At 37.8% G+C, this 22,963-nt stretch overlaps 1 protein-coding gene across 3 annotated transcripts; it reads right to left on the reverse strand.

Annotated features, from left to right (window-relative positions):
* Window positions 1-5,071: 5,071 nt before the first annotated feature.
* Window positions 5,072-21,075, reverse strand: LOC108441207 (NACHT, LRR and PYD domains-containing protein 12-like). 3 transcript variants are annotated; one of them, XM_017720607.1, is made up of 13 exons: window positions 20,946-21,075; window positions 20,510-20,594; window positions 19,472-19,588; window positions 18,900-19,016; window positions 17,254-17,367; window positions 16,002-16,109; window positions 11,743-13,539; window positions 9,512-9,685; window positions 7,938-8,111; window positions 7,490-7,663; window positions 6,344-6,517; window positions 5,680-5,853; window positions 5,072-5,555 (listed from the first exon to the last, which is right to left on the reverse strand). In XM_017720607.1, the coding sequence occupies exons 2-13, from the start codon at window positions 20,557-20,559 to the stop codon at window positions 5,531-5,533; spliced, it is 3,198 nt and encodes a 1,065-aa protein (XP_017576096.1). In that variant the 5' UTR covers window positions 20,560-20,594; window positions 20,946-21,075; the 3' UTR covers window positions 5,072-5,530. The 3 variants fall into 3 exon arrangements, with proteins under 3 accessions (XP_017576096.1, XP_017576097.1, XP_017576098.1); XM_017720609.1 differs by lacking the exons at window positions 5,072-5,555; window positions 5,680-5,853 and having other exon boundaries at window positions 6,414-6,494; XM_017720608.1 differs by lacking the exons at window positions 18,900-19,016; window positions 19,472-19,588; window positions 20,510-20,594; window positions 20,946-21,075 and adding an exon at window positions 18,560-18,632.
* Window positions 21,076-22,963: the final 1,888 nt, after the last annotated feature.

Consider the following 22,963-nt stretch of genomic DNA (forward strand, 5'->3'; position numbering starts at 1 on the left):
AGCTAGATAGGTTAACTAACTAGGTTAGCTAACTAATTCTGAAGCTGACTAGTGACAAGCTGCATTTTATTAAGCACACAGTGGGTTTGATCTGTGTGTTTTGATTCGGAGACGTGTGTTTTTAACCAGCTATCAGATAGCTCCACAAACAATGTCATCACAGTTTACATAGTTAACTACCGTTACCTTTCTCCTTGAAAAAACGCAGTATATCCATTTTCTTTCACCGTCAGCTATCTGCAACCTGCTGCCAAAAATGGCTAGAGCACATGTGCGCTCCCCCACGGGGGTGGGGGTGGGCTCTCCTCCGTGCCCGCAAAACCAGCAAGCTGATTGGCTGTTTCTCCTGAAAGGCGGAACTTTATCCTTGAAGCGGCACTATGATTGGTGTTAAGAGATTTCCTATTCTCACAGCAGCATTGGCCTCCTCATTAATAGTACAGCTGAGGTTCGGGGCTACTGGATAATCATTCGGGGCTGAAGCCCCGGAAGCCCACCCCAGGCGACGCCCCTGGGATTGACAATGCTTCCGTTATGGCAGGGATTAATAATGGGGTCCATAAAGTGCTGAAGGAGTAATTTGGCCTCAAAGATCTGATTCTTATTCGTTGTGTGTGTCACTCTCTGCAGCTTACTGTAAGTCATGCTTCCAATGACACCACCCCCGTAGTGTGGAGTACTTGGTACGGGAGACTTATAACTGGTTTTCAGTGTCTCCAAAACGCAGGGAGGCCCACAAGGCCAATATGAGACCATCACCTTGGGGCATAATCCCTTACAAATAACCAAGGTGTGTGCCACACGTTGGCTCTCCATTGAACCAGCGGTTGCACACATTTTGGACCAATGGGAGGCTCTTAAACTGTATTTTGCATTCACCAAGTCCATTGAACACTGCTACATGTCTGAGGTTTTATACTCCATGTTCAGTAATGCTCAAAACATCTTGTATCTGACTTTTTTGAAGTCAGTGCTGGGTGAGGTACAGTTGGCCATCAAGGCATTTGAGGGAGAGCAGGTAGATTCTCTTAAACTTCTTGACAGCTGGTAAGCCTGATAAAGTCTGTGAGTAGCAGGGTGCTGATTCCACTGGCAAATAGTGATGTACTCAAAGAGCCAATTGATGGATACATAAGTCCCAAACCATACCTTGGTTACCTTTTTTACTTAAAGGCAGCTAAGCTCCCCCTTGTGCCTGAGGAGAAGAACAATATCCAAAAGCAGTGTGTACGAGTTGAACGAGTTGAGGGCGAGACTGCCAGACAACATTGAAGCATTGCAGTGCATGTCAGTTTTCAATGTAGAGGAAACTCTAAAGCACAATAAGAGCCTGGGAGAAATAGAAAAAATAGCCAAGTTCATTGTCTACTATCCTGCAGATATAGACAAGATTGTCCAGCAACGGCATGGCATCCATCTTAGTAAGTGGAATGAAACAAAAAACACAGTGGGCTTCTGGAGTGAGATTTGGAAGTTCAGGGATGATAACATCTCAGCTGATAACAACCCGTTTCAGGAGCTTGCCATGGCTGCTGTGTCTGAGTTGTCTTTGCCACACTCAAATGCTGAAGTTAAGAGATTATTCAGCCAGATGAGTGTGGTAAAAACCAAACTTAGAAATCAAGTGTCCTTGGAGACCCTTAACTCCATCCTGTATGTCTGATATGGTCTGAGGTTGTCTGGTGAGGCTTTCTATGAGCACAAGCTGCCTGATAATGTTTTGCAGCTTTTTGGCACGTCAGCTGGTTATTCATTTGTATCGGCTCCCACAGCTAAACCTGCAATAGAAAACCAATTGAAGATTTCTTTCTGTGAGCCAGAACAATTTGTCTATATTAGGTTTGAAACTAAAGAAAACTTAAGAAAACATTAAAAAAAAGAAAAATAAATTAAAGAAAACAAAAAAACTAAGTAACTCTGACAAAGTGTCTCTTTTAAGGTCACTTTGCCTGTACCAAGCCCAGATAAAGGAGGAGGGAGGAGCGTAGAGCAGCAGTTCCACCCCACATAATAGTCTTTTGATTAAATTTGATATGCTAACATTTAACAACACAGGACAAAATTGATTTATGTAATTTACGTAAAAATGGTTTATGTAACATGGGTCTAGACAAAGCATTAAAGTCATGAAGTTATTTTGAGAAGTGACAGCCTATTTCAAAGGGAATAAAAAAAGAATCAACAGAAGAAGTTCATTTATTCAGAGATCATTTGTAGTTCTAACATATTTATGGTGTTTTTTACTCACTTTTTTCTCTCCCACAATGTTATTGCTTTGTTCTACAGCTTCAAATACACACAAATGGACTATTATGCAAATTTGCAGATGATGTCATTTAGCAACTTCTAGCAACTTTTAGGACAGCCAATAGCTACTTTTCTTACTGAAGAGTTGACAACAGTGGCTGCAAACAATTGTGTTGCTGTTTTTTCAATGCTGTTGATTCTGCCATATCAGTTTGAGTCTGAGCAATAATGAGTTTGAGCCAGTAGGTGGCAATAAGGATTGTGTTACGAGATTGCATCATCTTGTAACAATGAAAAGGGCTGGACATCCAATGAGGCATTTCAGGTAGCTGGGAAAATTAGTTTCTCTGGAAGACAGATACTCTCTCTGGCATCTACACTCCTGGGCCAAAAAATGGTAAAACATTTTTCCATTCAGAATTGATGGCTTCAAACAGTTGAAAAACATTGCTGAGCTAGTTTGTATTTAATATGAGACCAGTTATTCTCTATAGGGTTAAAAATTGGACTCTGATCAGTCCAAAACCATCAGTAAAAACATTATATTTTGGGCTTGTCCCATTTTTTTGCTCAGGAGTACATAGAGCATAATAGGTCACCTATATATTGGTCTCCTATATATTGTTTAAGTAGATAGCTTACAGCATAAATGTTCAAGTATAGACAGTACACAGCTTAAATGATCAAGTATAGAGAGATCCAGGTAAATGTGCAATGTGCATACAGTTCCATGACGTAGTGGAGCTCAGTGTATAAATAGGCTGAGTAAACTGTGGGGATCAGGGTTTAAGTCGGTAACAGTCCATACTGTGCATTTATGTTCTGGTTGGTGTTGCTGATGTGAACAGTCTAACAGCTCACTGCTAAAAACTGTACTTGAGGCTAGTGTTTCTGACCTGGATGTTCCAGCACCTCTTTCCAGATGGCAGAGGTTGAAACAGGGGGTGGCTGGGGTGTGTGGGGTCAAGGGAGATGTTCCTAGCTTTCCTAAGACATTTCTTGTAGATGTCATGTGTAGGTGGGTTGGCAGCTGCAGTGATGTGGGCCTTAGTTTCAGTAGCAGTGGTACTGCTGTACCAGACTGTGATGCAACTTGTCAGGATAATCTCCACAGTCGAACTTGCAGAAGAGTTGTTGTGGCAGGTTAACTTTCCTCAGCCTTTGAAAAAATAAGTATCATGTTCAGCACATGGTACCTCTGGTCTCTAAAATGGTGCTCCTTTAGCTATTGTCACTAGCCATCTCAGCTAACGTAGCTCATGAAAGGCAGACGTAGACGCCTTCACTTCTATGGTCAGAAAGTATAGAAAGAAGGTGTGTTGTCTTTCACCAATGCTGTAAAAAGTAAGGGTTGGACCAGTGTGTGTTGTGTTGGACTAATGTTAAACTAGAAAGCAGGGCAGCCATTATAGATACTAGAGCAGCTATACAAGCATTGTGTTATTGACCAGGTAGGGATGCTGATATTATGCTGATGTGATATGAATGACAGAAAGAGCATTTAAAAATAAATTAGTCAGCATTCTGCTAGGCTATGTCGTTTGTTTCCCTTCGAGACACTAAATATAATGTGTTTTGGTTCATTTATTTCAGTTCATAGCAGTAGTACTCAGCTTAGCTTATAAACAAATTGATGTTTTGATTAAGAAATATGTTCATATGAAAAGGGAAAGAAAACATTTTACATAGTTTGATAAAAGAAATCCCAGACTTATTTGAGTGTGTATTAGAACGCTGTGAAACACAAGTACTGTAAGTTGTGAACATTTGTTGGTAGTATGGTAATCTGTGAATGAATATCTGCCTGACAAATGCACGTAAAGAACAGTCAGTAGCATACAGCAGTCATTTTTGAGCACAACACAGCTATCTCTGATTAAAATCTGCATTTTCAAATACTTTCAGACTAACCCCTCTTCAATGAATATGTTACCACTGATAGGACCTGGTGTCTGATTTCATGCCTGTAACATGAAGAAAAGTGAGATTTATTCAAGGCAAATCCAAATTCAGGGTCAAAATGGTCCAGGGTCAGAGAGCCAACATGTACTGAATGGGGAACAGACAGACTAGAAACACTGGAGGCCAGAATAAACAAAACACCACAGGATCGAACAATTCAAACAATACAAAGACCAGCAAACTCACAGTGGAAAACATAGGGCTTAAATGCAGGAAAACAATGAGGGTTAACAATACACAGGTGGACAACACAGCAACACAGGTGAGAATAATCAAGGGTGGAGTCAAGAAACAAGGGGGCAGGACAGGGAGGAATCAAAACAAAGAAAGCACACGGACAAGACCAAAACAAAAGCACATGGAGTACTGGGAGGGGCCAATTGTGACACTTTCCTTTTGTTTTTCCTTTTTTTTGTTTGTTTTCATTTAAATACCCATGTGGGCTGTGTACTGTACCTGGCACCCCTCTACAAAGGTGTGACAAAGGGCTGCTGTTTGCCACTGCCTTAACTAGAGGAGTCCACAGGTGTATGGTTGGGTCTAATCAGCCCAAGGGCTCCTGAGAATTGGAGTACTCAGAATTAATGGCACCTTGCTGCCATCACCTTCTACTGATGGCCGCTGGAGCAGCCTGGGCACCTTGCCACCATCACCCTCTGCTGGCAACCGGCAGCGCAGGCTGGGCTATTACAGTTACGTAATATTTTCTGACTTTTTTCATCAATTAACTCAATTGTTTCAACTATTTCGTCATGTTAGATATAATAATTTAAATCAGTGCATGTGCTTTGTGATTAAAAGTTCTTTGTTTATTATTATGATACAAAATCATTATGAAAATTATTTAATATTATAGGAGTCATTCAGGCAGAAGTCCAGGTAGTTCCAAGGGATCAGAAACTTTTTCATGTACATCTGTACATACAGTGAACACAGTAAACATTTTGAGATGCTTTTTATCTTGGTGTTGGTGATAATAAATATATGAATTTTTTAAATAAAAAAACTCTCACATTTCATGTCCCTGAGTCCATACGTCCAGCATATTGTACAATGAACATTGTTTCCCAGTAAAAAAGATAACAATAATAACATCAATAATAATTCGTTTTATATTATTTAGTAGTATATGTAGCATAGTCTTAAACTCTGTATCCATTTTTATCACTAAATTCACAATACAATACATGTTTGTGACTATAAGATTCTCCATGATTCACACATTTTTATTTTATTTACACAGACTTCATATCTCCTTTTCTATCAGAACACCTCACACACACATTCACAAGCTACTTCCTTGTCTTTGTGACAACACTTGTTAATCTGTAGGATTAAATATCAATCTGAAAGATAATGGAAACAATCAAAAAGTAAATTTCAATGCAGAAAAATCTTTCTGTAGTTGTTGTGTAGAAATGAACTTTGTTTTGTATTTTTACACATTCATCAGAAATCACCATTACTCACCTTAGATCTTGTAGTCTGTAATGGTTATCATGCTTAATAGCAAACAACAGCTGATATCCTGTCTTTATTGCGACATTCCCAGACAGATCCAGCTCTTTAAGGTGTGAGGGGTTTGATTTCAGAGCTGAAGCCAGAGTAGCACAACCCTCATCTGTGATATTACAAAACTGTAGCCTGCACAGAGAACAGTGACACACTCTTCAAAAGACACAGTTCAAGTCAGCAGCAATGTTCACAAAAAATTTAACTACAATATTAAGCACAGAGCAGTAATGTATGCACTGTTAATTTATATTACTTTAACACATTGTCAAATAATTATTTTCTCTTAAACTGCACATGAAGAAAAAAATAAAGATGACAACACATCCACTTGTTATCTTTATTAGATAATATATTTAAAAGGTAGCATAGTGTATGTATATGTACTTATATACATATGTACACACTGACCTTGTGTTTCACCTGATGTTCAACTGTAGCTTTCATGTATTTCACAAATCTGTATGAAATTATTTTTGTAACTGCTTGTCTAACATTTCAGGTTGAGCGTTCATTAAATTAAAAATATAATAATTATATTGCAAGTCCTCTTCAGTCCCACTACTATAGAATATGCTGTATTGATGACCTGCTTGTGTGACTCCCAGAGACATGATCTTACCACAGTGTTTCCAGTTTACAGAGAGGATTCTTCAGTACATCAGAGAGCAGCTTCACTCCTGAATCTCCCAGTTTATTCCCAGATAGATGGAGTTCTCTCAGGTGTGAGGGGTTTGTTTTCAGGGCTGAAGCCAGAACAGCACAGCCTTCATCTGTGAAATTACAATAGCGCAGCCTACAGAGCAGACATTAAAACATACTACATTCTTATTTATTCAAAATGTAAAATTCATATATATTTTTGTTTTAGCAAAAATGCAAGACTAATGTTGCTAAAAAAATAAACACAATTGAGTTGATGCAGTTCAGTGCGTGTATTTGTGAATGTGGCCACAGAAGAAAGAGAAATAAAAAGCATCTACTTAGTATCCACAGAGTTTTGATAGATTTGAAGTTTGTTAATGATTTTAGCCAGATCAGTAAAAAGAGCATTACAATAATGAATTTGGCATAATATGAAGGCATGAACCAATGCTTTGGCATCACTAGTGGCTAAAAGGGGGCAAGGTTATTGAGATGAAAAATAATCTAATTTGGGACATAGACTTAATATGGATTTGAGATATGGACATAATAAAATGTCAGTGAGGAATCAAATATAACTATGATTTCAAGCAACTATGAAGGATTTCATTGCATACACCAGTATTTTCTCAGAACATATTCTTACATTACTGGTGTAAAGACAAATTATCCAAAGTACAGGCAAATCCCTGAGAATCTCAGGTTGGGGCAAAGGTTCAGTTTACAACATCACAATGACCTAAAATGCACAGCCAACATAATAAAGGGGTAGCTTCAAGACAGGTCTGTGAATATCCCCTTCCAACCTGACAGAGCGCAAGAGATTTTGAAGAAAAGAATAGGAGAAGATCCCCAAAGCCAAGTTTGTAGCATCATACTTAAAACTGTATTTGCTGCCAAGAGTACTCAAGAAATATTAAGTAAAGGGTTTTAAAAAACACTTCACTTGTTTATATTTTTAATATGAAATACTTGTTTCAGATAGAATTTAATTAATTTTAGATTAAAAAACAGAAAAGCAAAGTGATCTAAATACTTTCTGAGGGTACTCTATCTGCAGATTTTGCCAGGTCTTGATGACAAAACAGGTGTTTTATCTAGTGTTCATTTGTTCTTATCTTACCATAGTGTCTCCAGATTACAGTGAGGATTCTCTAGTTCTACAGAAAGCAGCTTCACTCCTGAATCTCCTAGTTTATTCCCATATAGATTCAGCTCTCTCAGGTGTGAGGGATTTGAAGCCAGAACTGAAGCCAAAGCTGCACAGCCTTTATCTGTAATATTACAACACTCCAACCTGCAGAAAGAACAACACCACACTTTGTTTCTCTCATTTCAGGACATACAGCTCAGTTAAGCAGTGATGTCGTCAAAGTGTCACTACAGAAGTCAATCTTCCATTTTCATCTATGGATGATATTTGTCTGTTTTGTACACATAAAGCAAAAAATTTAAGTGGATATTGGTGTTGAACAAACAGCTTCAGCTTTCCTCCTGAACATACAGTTTCATTAGAGAACATGCCTTACTAAGGATCAGTTAATGTGTGTATCTCAGAGAGATGATCTTACTTTAATGTTTCCACTTTACAGTAAGGATTCTGCAGTCCGGCAGAGAGGAGCTGTATTCCTGAGTTTCCTATTTTATTCCTAGACAGATCCAGTATTTTCAAATGTGAGGGGTTTGATTTCAAAACTGAAGCCAGAGCAGCACAGCCTACATCTGTGATATTACAATCCACCAACCTGCAAAGAGAACAATGACACATTCTACATTGTCCAGTTTAGGTCATACAGCTCATTCCAGCACAAACGTAATTGTCACAGTCTCCTAGGTTGATATTCTACCCAATTTTTGGAGGACATTTTGTTTTAAATCCATAATTAATTATATTTTCACTCACATCTGTATATCCAAGTTCAGAGAAGTTAGGTAGAACAGAAGAAGTTAGTGTCATTGTCATATCTAGACTCTAGTGTTATTTTTATTATGAGTTTCATTCTGAGATTTAATTTTCTATTTTATCCACAAAGAAATTACCACAAGGGAAAAAACTAATTGGTTGAAAGTATATTGCATTAAATACAATGCCTTCCTCAAATATTGGCAACCATGGTAAACATGAGCAAAAAGGTTGTAAAGAAATTGTTTATTGCTTCTGTTTTTGCTCTTTCATCCAATTTTTTTAAATTGGGGGTTTAGGTCAGGGGAGTGGCCATGGCAAAACCTTATGTCTGTAGTCAATAAATAATGTTTATGTTGATTTTAATATGTGCTTTGGATTGTTGTGCTGCAGAAAGTTTTAAACTATGTTTTCATCTATGGTCTAAGTCCAGTTTAAACTTCCTGGCTGAGGCAGTCAGGTTTTAATTTTATTTCTGCTGGTACTTGGAGTCTGTGATAACATGTATCCAAATAAATTGTCCAAGGCCTTTGAAAGAAAAACATTTCAACTCCTGTATATTCCTCACTGAACTCAGGAAGTTGTGGCTGACCATTTAAGTGCTCCTAACCACTTAGGTGAACTTGAAACACAAAATACAAATGGGAATATATTTCAGTTAGATATTCTTAAGAATTTGAAGGGGTGCCAATAATATTGGCATATATAGATTTGAGAAAAATATTTGTTTTCTTGACAAGATTTTATTTTTCTTTTCTTAATTACACATTCAATAAAGATTTGTTGCTAATATTTTGAATGAAAGATCAAAAAGAATAAGCAATTATATTTTTTATACAGCTCGCTTTAATTACCGGGGGTGCCACAAAGCTACAATACAAGGCTTTATAAGATTAAAGTGTATGTAAATGTTTCTGTTGCAGATATTGGTGAAAAAAGCTTTTACTAATGACAATAATAAAATGCTGAAAATATTCAGCATTATAATTGTTACTTGTCCTGGTGGGAGAGAGATTGATAATGCAGAATGTTTGTTTAAAATAACATAAGTCATTTTAAGTGTTTGAGGTCGCAGAAAAAGTTCTGCATATTGAATAAACATTATTTAGCTTTTTCTTAGTGTAACATAACTTTAAGGTTAATATTTAGCAGATGACCAGATGATGGAATGAGGATTTGGGTAATATTAGCAGTGTGTCTTTCATTCAATGTTGAAATGAACCCTAAGCCACTGGATCTTACCAAAGTGTCTCCAGTTTACAGTGAAGATTCTCCAGTCCAGCAGAAAGTAGCTTCACTCCTGAGTCTCCCAGTTCATTCCTAGACAGATGCAGCTCTCTCACATTGGAGCATTCTGAGCTCATCACTGAGGCCAGAGCTGTCCAGCTTTTCCTTTTCAGATTACTATTGGTAAGACTGAAATAAAAACAACAGAATGAATGCTAACATAAACTTGACTGACGTGATCTCCTCTTATAGACTTATTAAAGCTGCCAACTAGTACACTGTATGAAGTTTGTCGGCATCCCCTCATATTTTTCTTCTGAAATCAAGTGAGTTAACAGCCTCTACCTTTCTGTAGGATTTGTGAAGATTTGATTGCAGTCAGCCACAGCAGCATTAATGAAAATAGGCACTGATGATTTATGATTAGTTCTTGACCACAGATGTCCCCCTGCCCCAATACTCAACACTCCAGAGAATGTAATTACACTGAGGTGTAAACAGCTCCCCAGGATTGGGCTGTGGTTCCCAAACACTACAGTCCTGTACCCCTTCAGATATTAAACATTCTGCTGTGTACCCCCTCTTGCTACTTATATAATAAACAGCAGCTCTAACAGGAAAAACACTATAGAGATGTCCAGTGTAGTGGAGAAGGACAGAGGAGAACTTAACTAGCACACATGAGAAACAGACCACATCCAAGCGGCCATCTGTGTTCATTTTCACATAAACTAAAGAAAAAAGCATGAATATCAGCGGCCAAACACAAAACCTGCTGAGACCTCCGCTCTCACAACTCGACGCCAGCCTGAGGGAGCATTAGCCAAGCTATCTGATCCGAGCTAAACAGGTACCGTGTTTATGATTTTCTTCTTTCTTTTATAATGCTTTATTACACCTGTCTGTTAGAGGCTTTCGTTAACAGGTGTTGCCCACAGCCTACACTTGCCCATGAGACAAGAAATCCAGTCTAGTACAGGCACTTTGGACAGTGATTCTGTTACGCTGTCGTTGACTGGCCTGATCTGATCCCTCCCTACCGTCTCTCTCGCTCTGTGTTTGTCTTTAACTATAAGAGGCTGTGTAGCTGTTTACCTGTGCAATGCGGTGATAGATGTCTGATTCTGTATGAAGTGATCAGCATGATTACTAGTAAAATATATTACATTAAAAATCAAAGCGGGATCATTTGCTGCTGTTGCTGCTGATTTTGATGGTGTAAATGTTCTGAACAGATATCAGTGAAAATATACAGTTTGAAGGCTGTGAATGTGTTTACTGTCTGTAGAGGTTCGCACCTATTAACATAAACTACAATCCAGGGAGCTGATGGGCAGCAGGACCTTCCCTAAAATCACATCATTAATTAAGCAATCTGCTCATGAATTTGACTCAAACAACCTCTGCACAGTCTTTCAGGGATTCTAAAATACTAGAAATAGATAAACTAGGGTACCTTATATTATCATCTAACCATGAAATGCATACAGTTTAATGTAAACCTTGTTCCTTACACAGTTCACAGAAAGCTGTGTAAATGTGTCCTAGCAGAGCGAACTGTGATCGGTCTCAGCTCTCAGAACGTTTTTCCCAAATAATCTCATGTTTTGCTTCAGTGTTTTTCTGCACAGATTATTTCCAGTGATACTACTGAGTCAGCTTAGAAATATGTTCAGGTTGTGCAGCTGTAAAATGAGCAGAAAGTGACTAAAATTTCACTAATCTGAGCCACAGATCACATGGATCATATCATAATTTAACAGTGCAACAGATCTAAACTTTCTGCAAAAGTGAAACTAACTAAAGTACACAATTAACAAGCATCATACAGACCTTACTGACAGTTAGTAAAAGATATTTAATTCACTCTATTAGGGAACTGTAGTATTCATACCCTACTCCCATTCTATTGTCAGTGTTTTTTTATGGAGATTATAAACTGTGTATGTGCATTTCAAGGTCTGTGTCAGCAATGGATGCACCTTAGAGAAGCTGAGAAGCTATCTAGAAAGAGAGTCAGGGTCCATTTGAACACAAGAGTGTACAAATCAAGAAAAATGTATAAAATATGCAAAATAGAGAATGTCCTTAATTATGCAAACAGATTGTGTGTATTTTCATTAATGTGGTATTAAAATTAATTAGAAACTGAATCCTGAAACCTTCCTGAATACAAGAATTCACTCCAATATCCTGTGTGATTCTGATGGTGTGTCAGTGTTGCAGTTGTGTTCAGCAGTACTTACTGCACTGTTCTGGATGCTGCAACCACAGGTAATAGCTTCAAAAAAACTTCTTCCAAACCACTGTACGATTTGGTGTATTTATGCAGGTCAAATACGTCAATGTTCTGTGATGATGTCAGCAACACAAAGACGACAGCCGACCACTGCAAAGAAGAAAGGTCGCGAGTTTGCAAATCTCCAGACTGCAGGTACTGCTGAACTTCATCAACTAGACCATGGTCATTCAGTTCATTCAAGCAGTGGAACAGATTCATGGTTTTCTCTGCAGATGAATTCTCTTTGATCTTCTTCTTGATGTACTGAACTGTTTCCTCTTTGCTGTGGGAGCTACTTCCTGTCTGTGTCACCAAGTCCTGTAAAAGAGTCTGATTGGACTCCAGTGAGAAACCCACAAGAAAGCGAAGGAAAAGATCCAGATGTCCACTCTTACTCTGTAATGCCTGATCCACAGCACTCTTGTGTACATCTGCGATTGTAATTTCTTTATTCATCAGGGTGTTAAGTTTAGAGAACAAACTCTGTTTAAGCACATTTATCTTCTGGTTCATGAAGGTCAGGTGCACATATAGAGCTGCCAGATGTTCCTGAATGCTCAGATGAACAAAGCAGTACACCTTACTCTGGAGCAGTCCAGATTCCTCTCTGAAGATCTGTGTACACACACCTGAGTACACTGATGCTTCTTCAACATCGATGCCACACTCTCTCAGATCTTCCTCATAGAAGATCAGGTGTCCTTTCATCAGCTGCTGAAAAGCCAGTTGTCCCAGTTTGAGAAATATTTCTTCATTTGTCTTCTGGTTCTTTGGGTATTTTTCTCTTATGATTTTTGTCTGAATGATGAGGAAGTGTGTGTACATTTGAGTCAGAGTTTTGGGTGTCTCTCCACTCTCTGCTTCACCCAACATTCTCTCTAAAACAGTGGCTGAAATCCAGCAGAACACAGGTATGTGGCACATGATGAAGAGGCTTCTTGATCTTTCTAGGTATGAGATGATTCTATTGACCAGACTCTGATCATTGATTCTCTTCCTGAAGTACTTTTCCTTCTGTTGGTCACTGAACCCTCGTACTTCTGTCACTCGATCCACACACTCAGAGGGGATTTGATCAGCTGCTGCAGGTCGGGAGGTTATCCAGATGAGAGCAGAAGGAAGCAGATTACCCTTGATCAGGTTTATCAGTAGCACATCCACTGATGATGGCTGAGTAACATCACAGGTATTCACTCTGCTCTGAAAATCAAGAGGTAAGCGACACTCATCTAAACCATCAAAAATGAACAGAGCTTTGTGCAAGCTGGATATTTGCATTTCTTTTGTCTCCTTGAAACATTCATGAAGAAGGTCCAGTAGACAGAGTTTTTGGTCCTTCATAAAATTCAGCTCTCTGAAAGAAAGTGGAAATATGAACTGGATGTCCTGGTTTGCTTTATCTTCAGCCCAGTCCAGAATGAACTTCTGCACAGAGACTGTTTTTCCAATGCCAGCAATTCCCTTTGTCAGTACAGTTCTGATGGGTTTGTCTTGATCAGATAATGGCTTAAAGATATCATTGCATTTGACTGGTGTGTCCTCTGTTGTACTTCTCCTGGACGCTGCCTCAATCTGTCTGACCTCATGTTCATTATTGATCTCTCCACAGTCTCCCTCTGTGATGTAGATCTCTGTATAGATCTCACTCAGATGTATTGGGTTTACCTTGGTTGTTATTATATTGCTTAAACACTGAAACTTATTTTTCAGAGTTAATTTGAAGTCCTCTTGGATTTCCTTTTCAGCACATGCAAGAACAGACCTGTAAATTGTCAATACAACACAGAATGAGTACTGTGTTTATTTAAACAGTAAATCATACAACCCCAATTCCAATGAAGTTGGGACGTTGTGTAAAACATAAATAAAAACAGAATACGATGATGAGCAAATCCTTTTCAACCTATATTCAATTGAATACACTACAAAGACAAGATATTTAATGTTCAAATGGATAAACTTTATTGTTTTTTTTGCTAATATTCACTCATTTTGAATTTGATGCCTACAATACATTCCAAAGAAATTGGGACAGGGGCATGTTTACCATGGTGTTACATCACCTTTCCTTCTAACAACACTCAATAAGCATTTGGGAACTAAGCACACTAATTGTTGAAGCTTTGTAGGTGGAATTCTTTCCCATTCTTGCTTGATGTACAACTTCAGTTGCTCAACAGTCCGGGGTCTCCATTGTCATATTTTGCGCTTCATAATGTGCCACACATTTTCAATGGGAGACAGGTCTGGACTGCAGGCAGGCCAGTCTAGTGCCTGCATTCTTTTATTACGAAGCCACGCTGTTGGAACAAGTGCAGAATGTGGCTTGGCATTGTCTTGCTGAAATAAACAGGGACGTCCCTGAAAAAGACGTTGCTGGGATGGCAGCATATGTTGCTCCAAAACCTGTATGTACCTTTCAGCATTAATGGTGCCTTCACAGATGTGCAAGTTACCCATGCCATGGGCACTAACACACCCCCATACCATCAGAGATGCTGGCTTTTGAACTTTGCACTGAAAACAATCCAGACAGTCCGTTTCCTCTTTGGCCCGGAGGACACGACATCCATGATTTCCAAAAACAATTTGAAATGTGGACTCGTCAGACCACAGGACACTTTTCCACTTTGCGTCAGTCCATCTCAGATGAGCTCAGGTCCCGAAAAGCCGTTGGCGTTTCTGGGTGTTGTTGATATATGGCTTTCGCTTTGCATGGCAGAGTTTTAACTTGCCCTTGTAGATGGAGCGATGAACTGTGTTCACTGACAATGGTTTTCTGAAGTGTTCCTGAGCCCATGTGGTAATATCCGTTACAGAATGATGTCGGTTTTTAATGCAGTGCCGCCTGAGGGATCAAAGGTTACGGACATTCAATGTTGGTTTTCTGCCTTGCCGCTTACTTGCAGAGATTTCTCCAGATTCTCTGAATCTTTTGATGATATTATGGACTGTAGATGATGAAATGCCTAAATTCCTTGCAATTGCATGTTGAGAAACGTTGTTCTTAAAGTGTTGGACTATTTGCTCATGCAGTTGTCCACAAAGTGGAGAACCTCGCCCCATCCTTGCTTGTGAATGACTGAGCCTTTCAGATGCTCTATTTAAACCCAATCATAACACCTGTTTCCAATTAACCTGTTCACTTATGGAATGTTCCAAACAGGTGTTTTTTGAGCATTCCTCAACTTTCCCATTCTTTTGTCACCCTTGTCCCAACTTCTTTGGAACGTGTTGCAGGCATCAAATTCAATATGAGTGAATATTTGCAAAAAACAATAAAGTTTATCCATTTGAACATTAAATATCTTGTCTTTGCAGTGTATTCAATTGAATATAGTTTGAAAAGGCTTGCGGATTTGCAAATCATTGTATTCTGTTTTTATTTATGATTTACATGTCCCAACTTCATTGCACCTTCACCTTCAACTTCACCTACCAGTTGTGCCATTCACATGGGTTATACTTGCTAATATGCCCCTGCACTGTTAGAAATAAAAGGTACCATGCAGGTACATGATTCGTTCATCAAGGTACAAACAATGTAAATGTACCCTCAAAGGTGCAACAGTGGTTTTAAGGTCCAACTGTGTACCTTAAGTAAGTTTTTCCTAGTGGAAAAGTAGACATTTGTATCTTTTTATAAACTAATGTTTTAAAACAGATCAATAAAATAAAAAGCCTGGAGACAAGTTGTGTGGAGTCAGTACAAATTAGAAAATATAATTTCAATGGATCAAGGTACAGTTATGTTCCCTGACTAAAGGTACTGCGATGTACAGTGACAAAAAGGGTACTGTCCCAGTGATAGTGTTGTACCTTTTTTTCTGAAAGTGTAGATAGCAACTATAGGTGGGCATTGGGCCATTGGTCATCCTCAAAACTAAAGAATCCTAGTGCAAAGCTTTAGAAAAGTCATGGTAGTGAAAGTGCACAGAACATTGATTCATTCAGCTGCTATAGTGAAACCTTTTGTGAAAATTTTTTATTATAGGGTTTAACATTTATTTTTTATTTTCACTTGATAATGACAAAGTAATTTGCATAAAGGTTCACATTCTCTATTTTACCAGTATGCATTTTGCTCATAATATTAAGAGAAATCAGTAGTGCATAGTGATCTGAATTAAATTTCATGGTTTGAGGATGACATTAGACTAGCTTGCTCTGTAAAAAGATATAGCTGGGGACTGGTGGTGCTAATAGACTATGATAAGAAGTTACCCATGTCCAGATGAGGGGTCTTTATCTTTAAACTCATGATGAATACATACATCACGCTTCACAGACACAAGGCTGGGTATTGGAGAGTCTATGTCCTGCTGTATTTGACTGGAAAACAACAGAAATAGTACATCAGTTATTTTTGGTTTGCCATATGTTTAATATCAGTCTCAAGTGTTCAAACACAACAACTTCAATATTATCTGATCTCCCAAATTTTAAAACAGTGATTACTGTGGATTTTTATACAAACCATGTGCCCTAACCTTAACCATAAAGAAACCGTATAAGCCTGAATTATAAATCTTACTTATTTGACTCTAGAAGAGCTTCAGAAGCATCTGAGGAAAAAAAATTGCAAATAGAGACCATGCCTTGAGTAGAGGGAAATGACAAGAAGAGAGGAGGAACTTTGGATAGAGTTCTGTTGTTCTGCAGGTTGCTAGAAGGCCAACCCCCCTGTTCATTGGAGATAGAGTGCAAGAGTGGCGAAAGAGGAGGAGAAGGGAGGTGGTGGGCTGTGAAATTTCATCATGAGAAGGAAGGATGAAGAAAGAGTATTTATAGAGTGTAAGTTGTGAGAAGGAGAAGTTTCAGGTGTAATCTTTCTCCAAACTTCAGTTCCATAACACCATTTAGAGACAACTGAAATAAAAAAGGATCTATAATGTTTTTGATGGTTAAATCTGGGATTACTGAGCTCCCAACCACTCATGTCAGAATTTTTAGAGCAATGTTTAAACAAACCAGTGTTTAATGCCTCCAAAAGCTGTCCAACAGAAAGTTATTACGTTAAATAAGTACACATATGTTGCCAAATGATTAATACATTCTTTTATGTTAGACGAACAAAACTTTTTGGATCCTTTTTTAATTTGTTTTATTATTATCAACACTACATATAAACTCTCAGAAGACATATATTTAGTGGAGATTTTGCATAAAAAATAAAATAAATATATTTCTATGTAGACATCATAAATTACTATTACCATCATATGCCAATTCTATCAGTTCTATTTTATATCGGAGATTTAAAAACCTATACCCATCATATAATTCATTAAAGCATTTGTACCATCTTGCATAACATTATACCTTAAATAATGTTAATGTTGCATGCAATGATGTTTAGTATGTATTTCAGAATATAATCTGACCTAAAACAAAGCTAAACAAAAAAAATTGGTTTACAATAAATTTATTGATTAGAGTTGGTGATTCTGATGGCTGAGCTGTGAAAAGCTGTTACCTGTATCTAGAGTGGTCTCCATCTTTAAATTCTGGTGGAGGATGAATGGACCTGTCACTATTCATGGACACACAGCTGGGTTCTGGAAAGTCTGATTTCTCTTGCTGGCTTGAACTAGAACACAATACAAATATTACATCAAACATTTATATTTGGTGACAAAAAAATTAAACATACATTTACATCTCAAACTTATTATAAATAGTATTACAACAACTTTCAGTGGACACAAATCAAATTGGACACAAAGACTTAATCACAACTGATTGTTTCTGCTGGAAATGACTAAAAATGGCTTATACCAAGCTTACCTTAGGCCTAAACTTACAAAATACGGTACAAAAAACAAACAAACAAAAAACAGTGTATTATTTTCTACACATTTATATTTTTCGGACCACGTTCTTAAGTTTAAAGAATAAAGTAACCCATTTGATCTTCAGTAAGAGAAAAAAATTGCAGGATTTAGTAAACACACATCCTGGACAGTCTGAGTCCTGGAGTCCTGGACAGTCTGATCACTCCTGCTGGATTGAACTAGTAATATTACATCAGGCATTTATGTTTTGTTATTTATTCAAAATAATGAAATATGCAATCACATTTTTATATAATTATTTAATTACAAAAAACTGGACACATCATAAGAGTGCTGAATGTTTTCTGCTGGAAAGAATGATAATATAATGCAATCATTTTTATCTGTACGTGTAAAATGAGTCATGATCATGATCCTGCATTGTTTGTACACTGATCCATAAATAAAAAACACATCTATAATTGGTTTATTTTGTGTCTTAGCCCACCCAGACAACCCAAACTTGAGGGTTTCCTTGAGTGACACATACATGGGAAAAAACATCACAAGATTGTTTCATTATTTAAAGAGATCTATTATGCAAAGCTCAAGAAAGAGACCCAGGTCTTGAGTGTGGGATCATTAGCTCTGCCTCATGGGCACCACCTCAATTCCTGCAGTGAGGCAACTCCAGCAGACCTTATGTGTGAACCCAGCAGCTAAGCTGTGGAGCGGGGCTGGGGCCTATGAGCTCTCTATACTTCTCAGCTCAGGTGTTCACACTGCCCTTAATGAATACCAGCTGATGCTGATCTGGCCAGCGTGGGCACCTTTACAAGGAGCAGAAAAGCAGCAGAGAGAAAGAGAGACATAGAAAGAGTGGCCAGTTTTCTTAGTTTCAACCTCAACAACAACTTATTCTTGCCATTCAGAATTAATTTCTTTGCCCATTTCCAAACATTAAACATCAGTACCTGACATCACTAATGAATGCAATCAGAAACTCACAGCAATAGTCCAGCATATAGCATAAAGTCTTCCCAGCAGATTAGAGTAGTGATTCTTAAACCAGTGCTTAGGAATCTCCAGATGACTCACATTTTTGCTTTATCCCTATGCATTGGAGAAAATAATGCAGATCACTGGGGGTCCCCGAGGACCAGTTTGAGAATCACTGGATTAGAGGACATTACTGCAGCTAAAAATGACAAACTCCATGTTAATACCCCTGACTTTAGGAGAAGCAGACACAGAAGTCCCTCAAACTTTTGGACATGTAGTCTATAACACATGATACATGATGAAGCTGAGTAGTGGTAAATCTGTGAAGAGTGTGAGGAGCCATTACCTGTGCCCAGATGAGGGGTCACTATCTTTGAACTCTGGTGGAGGATGGATAGACCTGTCACTCTTCATGGATGCACAGCTGAATATTGGAGAGTCTGATCTCTCCTGCTGGATTGCACTGGAATACAACAGAAAGAACAGCTAATAACAACTAACAGCTATGCACATTTAGTTACTATTAATATAATTATGTACTTTGTGTTGTTAATGGAATAATCACTAACCACTATGTTGTTTGGGATCCATAGCCATTAACTAACTACATTTCTTACCAGAAGGGTTATTTATTGTGATTATTATTTACAATAATGGCATTAGTCTATTTTATTATATAGTATTTTATAGTTGTTACACTGTTGCATATTGCCTCTTATTATTGAAACCTTCAAACATTTGTCACTATCATTAGATACTGTTAACACTTTAATTCATATTTTCTATAATGTTTGTGCTATATTTTCAACAAGTTGACATTTCTTTTTCTCTCAGTAGTGTGATGACCCCTTGCACTCCATCCTCAGTCAACATCATGTCCTCTAGTAAGGCACCCAGAGGACTATGAGGAGCTATTACCTGTGTCCAGATGAGGAGTCTCTATCTTTGAACTCTGGTGGAGGATGGATAGACCTGCCACTCTTCATGGATATACAACTGGGTATTGGAGAGTCTGATCTCTCCTGCTGGATTGGACTGGAATACAACAAAAAATGCAGCTCATACCAGCTAACAGCTATGCACATTTAGCTATTTATTCCAAACATTTAAATAATAAATGATATGCAATGCTCTCACTTCATTCACAATTAGAGACACATTCATGGACACATTTTCTGATGGAAATGAGCTACAACATAATTTTTTCTCTCTAAAGGTTTAAGCTTATTTATTTTAGTCTCAAATCTTACAGAATTATTCTCAGTTTAGATCACACAAAGTATTCAGACATTGTAAAAAAATACATTCTACAGACATTACATTGAATTGATAAGCTTAAAATTAGTTACATACAAATCCTTTCTTCTGACCATGTTGCTCAGTGGAATCATTTGAGTTAGAAACATTGTGTTTGTAGAAATGAGTAAACTCAAAAAAAAAAAAAAAAAAAAAAAAACTTCCCAAATGCCCCTCTTAAGGCCAAGCATGATTACAATACCTTTTTAAAAATATTTTTTTAATATTTAAAAAAATAATCTAATTGCTCCTAATTGATAATCTAATTGCTCCTGTCCCAATTCCAGACTAAATGTATATTTACATTAATAAAAACATTGCATGTCTTGTTTTTGTATAATTTTGTTTAAATATAGGTCAAACTGGATTTACTAATCACTGCTTTCTGTTTTCATTTGCATTTCACCATATTTTGGAATTGTGTTTGTAATGTCATGACAGGTGCCATAATGTTTACTATCATGATGGCTAACTAGAGTATGCATGGCATGCTGCATTTGCATGTGACATAAGCAGTCAGGACATTGAACATTATGGTATTTGTCATGACAAAAATAAATGACAACAAAGGAATGTGGTTTGAAACCTCATTCCATTGACACTGGCAAAGACCCATTATAGTATTATATACCTGTGTTGCTAAGAGACAATTGCTCCTACCATAAATGCTTTAAGGAGGAGTCTTCCTCACTCTCCTCAGAGAGGTTCATCTCGCTTTTCTGGTTCACCAACGCCTGTGACTTGCCTAAAACATGAACAGCTCTGTATAAAGATCAAGCTGGGTAATATTCACAACAACAGCAATAAAAAGTTCCAGCAATAAGAAAAGAACAAATAAATGTATTCACACATTCATGAATTAGTAGTAGGAGGATGAAATACAAAATCAGTGAAACACATAAAACACTTAAATCTGCACAACAGGGGACTCCCATCAGAACACACAAGGTATAAGTTTTTATGGTTTGAAATTTTACTGAAAAAGGAAAATCTAATGAGAGTCAGGCTAATACGGACTTCAGCAGCTGCTGATTTAGAGAGATCTCTTTCTGTCTACTTTATAAGCTATACTTAAATATTCATATAAAACTCTTACCTCTACAAACGAGATTGAAGAAAAAGATTCACAAACTGAAGGTAACATCCTTATGGGTGAAATAAATCTCTTGGTAATCAGTCACTTTGTCATCATGGATCCCGAAAAATAATATTGTTGATCTCGAGCCACAAAGTGATGTTGAACACTGGAGCAGCACTTTCAGTTTTTCTTTGGCAGACAAATACTTCAGCTCTCTCTTTCCTGGTGTCACATTTCATAGATCTATAGATCTCAAGTTTCACATGCAGCTGTAACACATCTCTCTCAAAGTCAAAGGTTAGTGTCATTTTTAATCATCATGGGTGTTGAGTGAGAAGCATGTGCTATCTTTAAAACATGGCAGCAGCAATAAAACAGTACAGACAAAAAGTGCAATAAATGCAGAAAACAAATAAATATAAGTATGATACAATATAGTACAATACAGTGCAAAGTCAGAGAGCACCCATTTACTGAAATTCCAGTGCAAACAGCCTTAAGTAAATAATTTTTTCAAGAGATGAATTAGATAATGGATGTTTGTTTCTATGCTCATTGTCCATTTTATCAGCTCCACTTACTATATAAGTGCACTTTGTAGTTCTACTATTACAGACTGTAGTCCATCTATTTCTCTGGATACTTTGTTAGCCCCTTTTACCCTGTTCTTCAGCGGTCAGGACCCCCTTGGACCCCCTGGACCCAGGTACTATTCGGGTGGTGGATCATTCTCTGCACTGCAGGAACACTGATGTGGTAGTGTGTTAGTGGATGTTGTGCTGGTCTGAGTGAATCAGACACAGCAGTGCTGCTGGAGTTTTACACACTGTGTCCACTCACTGTCCACTCTATTACATGCACCTGCGTTGTCGGTTCACCCTGTAGATGTAAAGTCAGAGACAACATCTCTTGCTGTACAATATGAGCTAATCATCCTCTAGTCCTTCTTTGGTGGTCACAGGACGCTGCCCACAGGACACTGTTGACTGGACATTTTTGGTTGGTGGACTATTCTGAGTCCAGCAGTGACACTGAGGTGTTTATAAACTCCAGCAACACTACTGTGTCTGATCCACTCAGACCAGTGCAACACACACTAACACACCACCACCACATCAGTGTTACTGCAGTGGTCAGAATCACCCACCACCCAAAAAGGACTTGCTCTCTATGGGGTTCCTGACCACTGAATAACAGGGTAAAGGGGGGCTAACAAAGTATACAGAGAAACAGATGGACTACAGTCTGTAACTGTAGAACTATAAAGTGTACCTACAGTGGAGCTGATAAAATTGACAATGAGCATCAAAACAAGGAGGTGGTCATAATGATATACCTGATCGGTGTATCTTGCTGAAATGTTGAAATTGGAGCAGTTTTATTTCAACAATTGACAAAATGCTCTGGTTTGTATTCGGTTATTTTTGTTGATTCTTGTTATCTGGAATGATTGACTTTGCATTTAGTCTAAATTCTTGTTGGATATCACGCCTTTGGGTGTGTAAGTTTGATTGTTGGTTACACTTTTGGTGACCTTTTTGTATATTTGCAGCTTTTCAATGATGTGTTTCTTTCTGACACATGATTAAAATCAGTGTCTTGTCCCCACTATCATTTGGACTTGTTTGGTGTTTCAGGTGAGATTCACAAACATTGACAGTCCTGCTTTGAAAGTAGCTAAAAAGTAGCCACTACTTTTTCTGGAAAAGTAGCTAAATTGTAGCTAACTACAAATTTTGGGAAAGTAGCTAACTACTAATTTTCAGTAGCTATACCAAATTTGATTTCACCCTTTAAATGACCAGGGCCCACCAGCAGGCCCAAAGTTTTATTATATATTTTTATAACCTAAGGATAGCTCAGCCAGTTCCTGTAGTGACTGAATAATAAGCCTGAGTATGTAACAAGCCTGGGATTTTAAGGGTTAAAATGTAGAAATGTAGTCTAATTAACATAGTCAATTAGACTTTTTTCCATCAATAACTTCAACAATAAAAATGATCATATAGAACAGTGATTATTGATTGGTAGGGTTC

Source organism: Pygocentrus nattereri, chromosome 1 (genome assembly GCF_015220715.1).
Source record: "Pygocentrus nattereri isolate fPygNat1 chromosome 1, fPygNat1.pri, whole genome shotgun sequence".
Lineage (NCBI taxonomy): Eukaryota > Metazoa > Chordata > Actinopteri > Characiformes > Serrasalmidae > Pygocentrus > Pygocentrus nattereri.

Bases quoted from the DNA above. Each gene is read 5' to 3' on its own strand.
- LOC108441207 (XM_017720607.1), bottom strand. From the start codon at position 20,559: ATGAACCTCTCTGAGGAGAGTGAGGAAGACTCCTCCTTAAAGCATTTA. The intron at 17,368-18,899 runs GTAATGGCTCCT...ATTGTGTTCTAG, and splicing joins GACCCCTCATCTGGGCACAG to TTCAAGCCAGCAAGAGAAAT. The intron at 16,110-17,253 runs GTAACAGCTTTT...GTTGTTTTCCAG, and splicing joins GGAGACCACTCTAGATACAG to TCAAATACAGCAGGACATAG.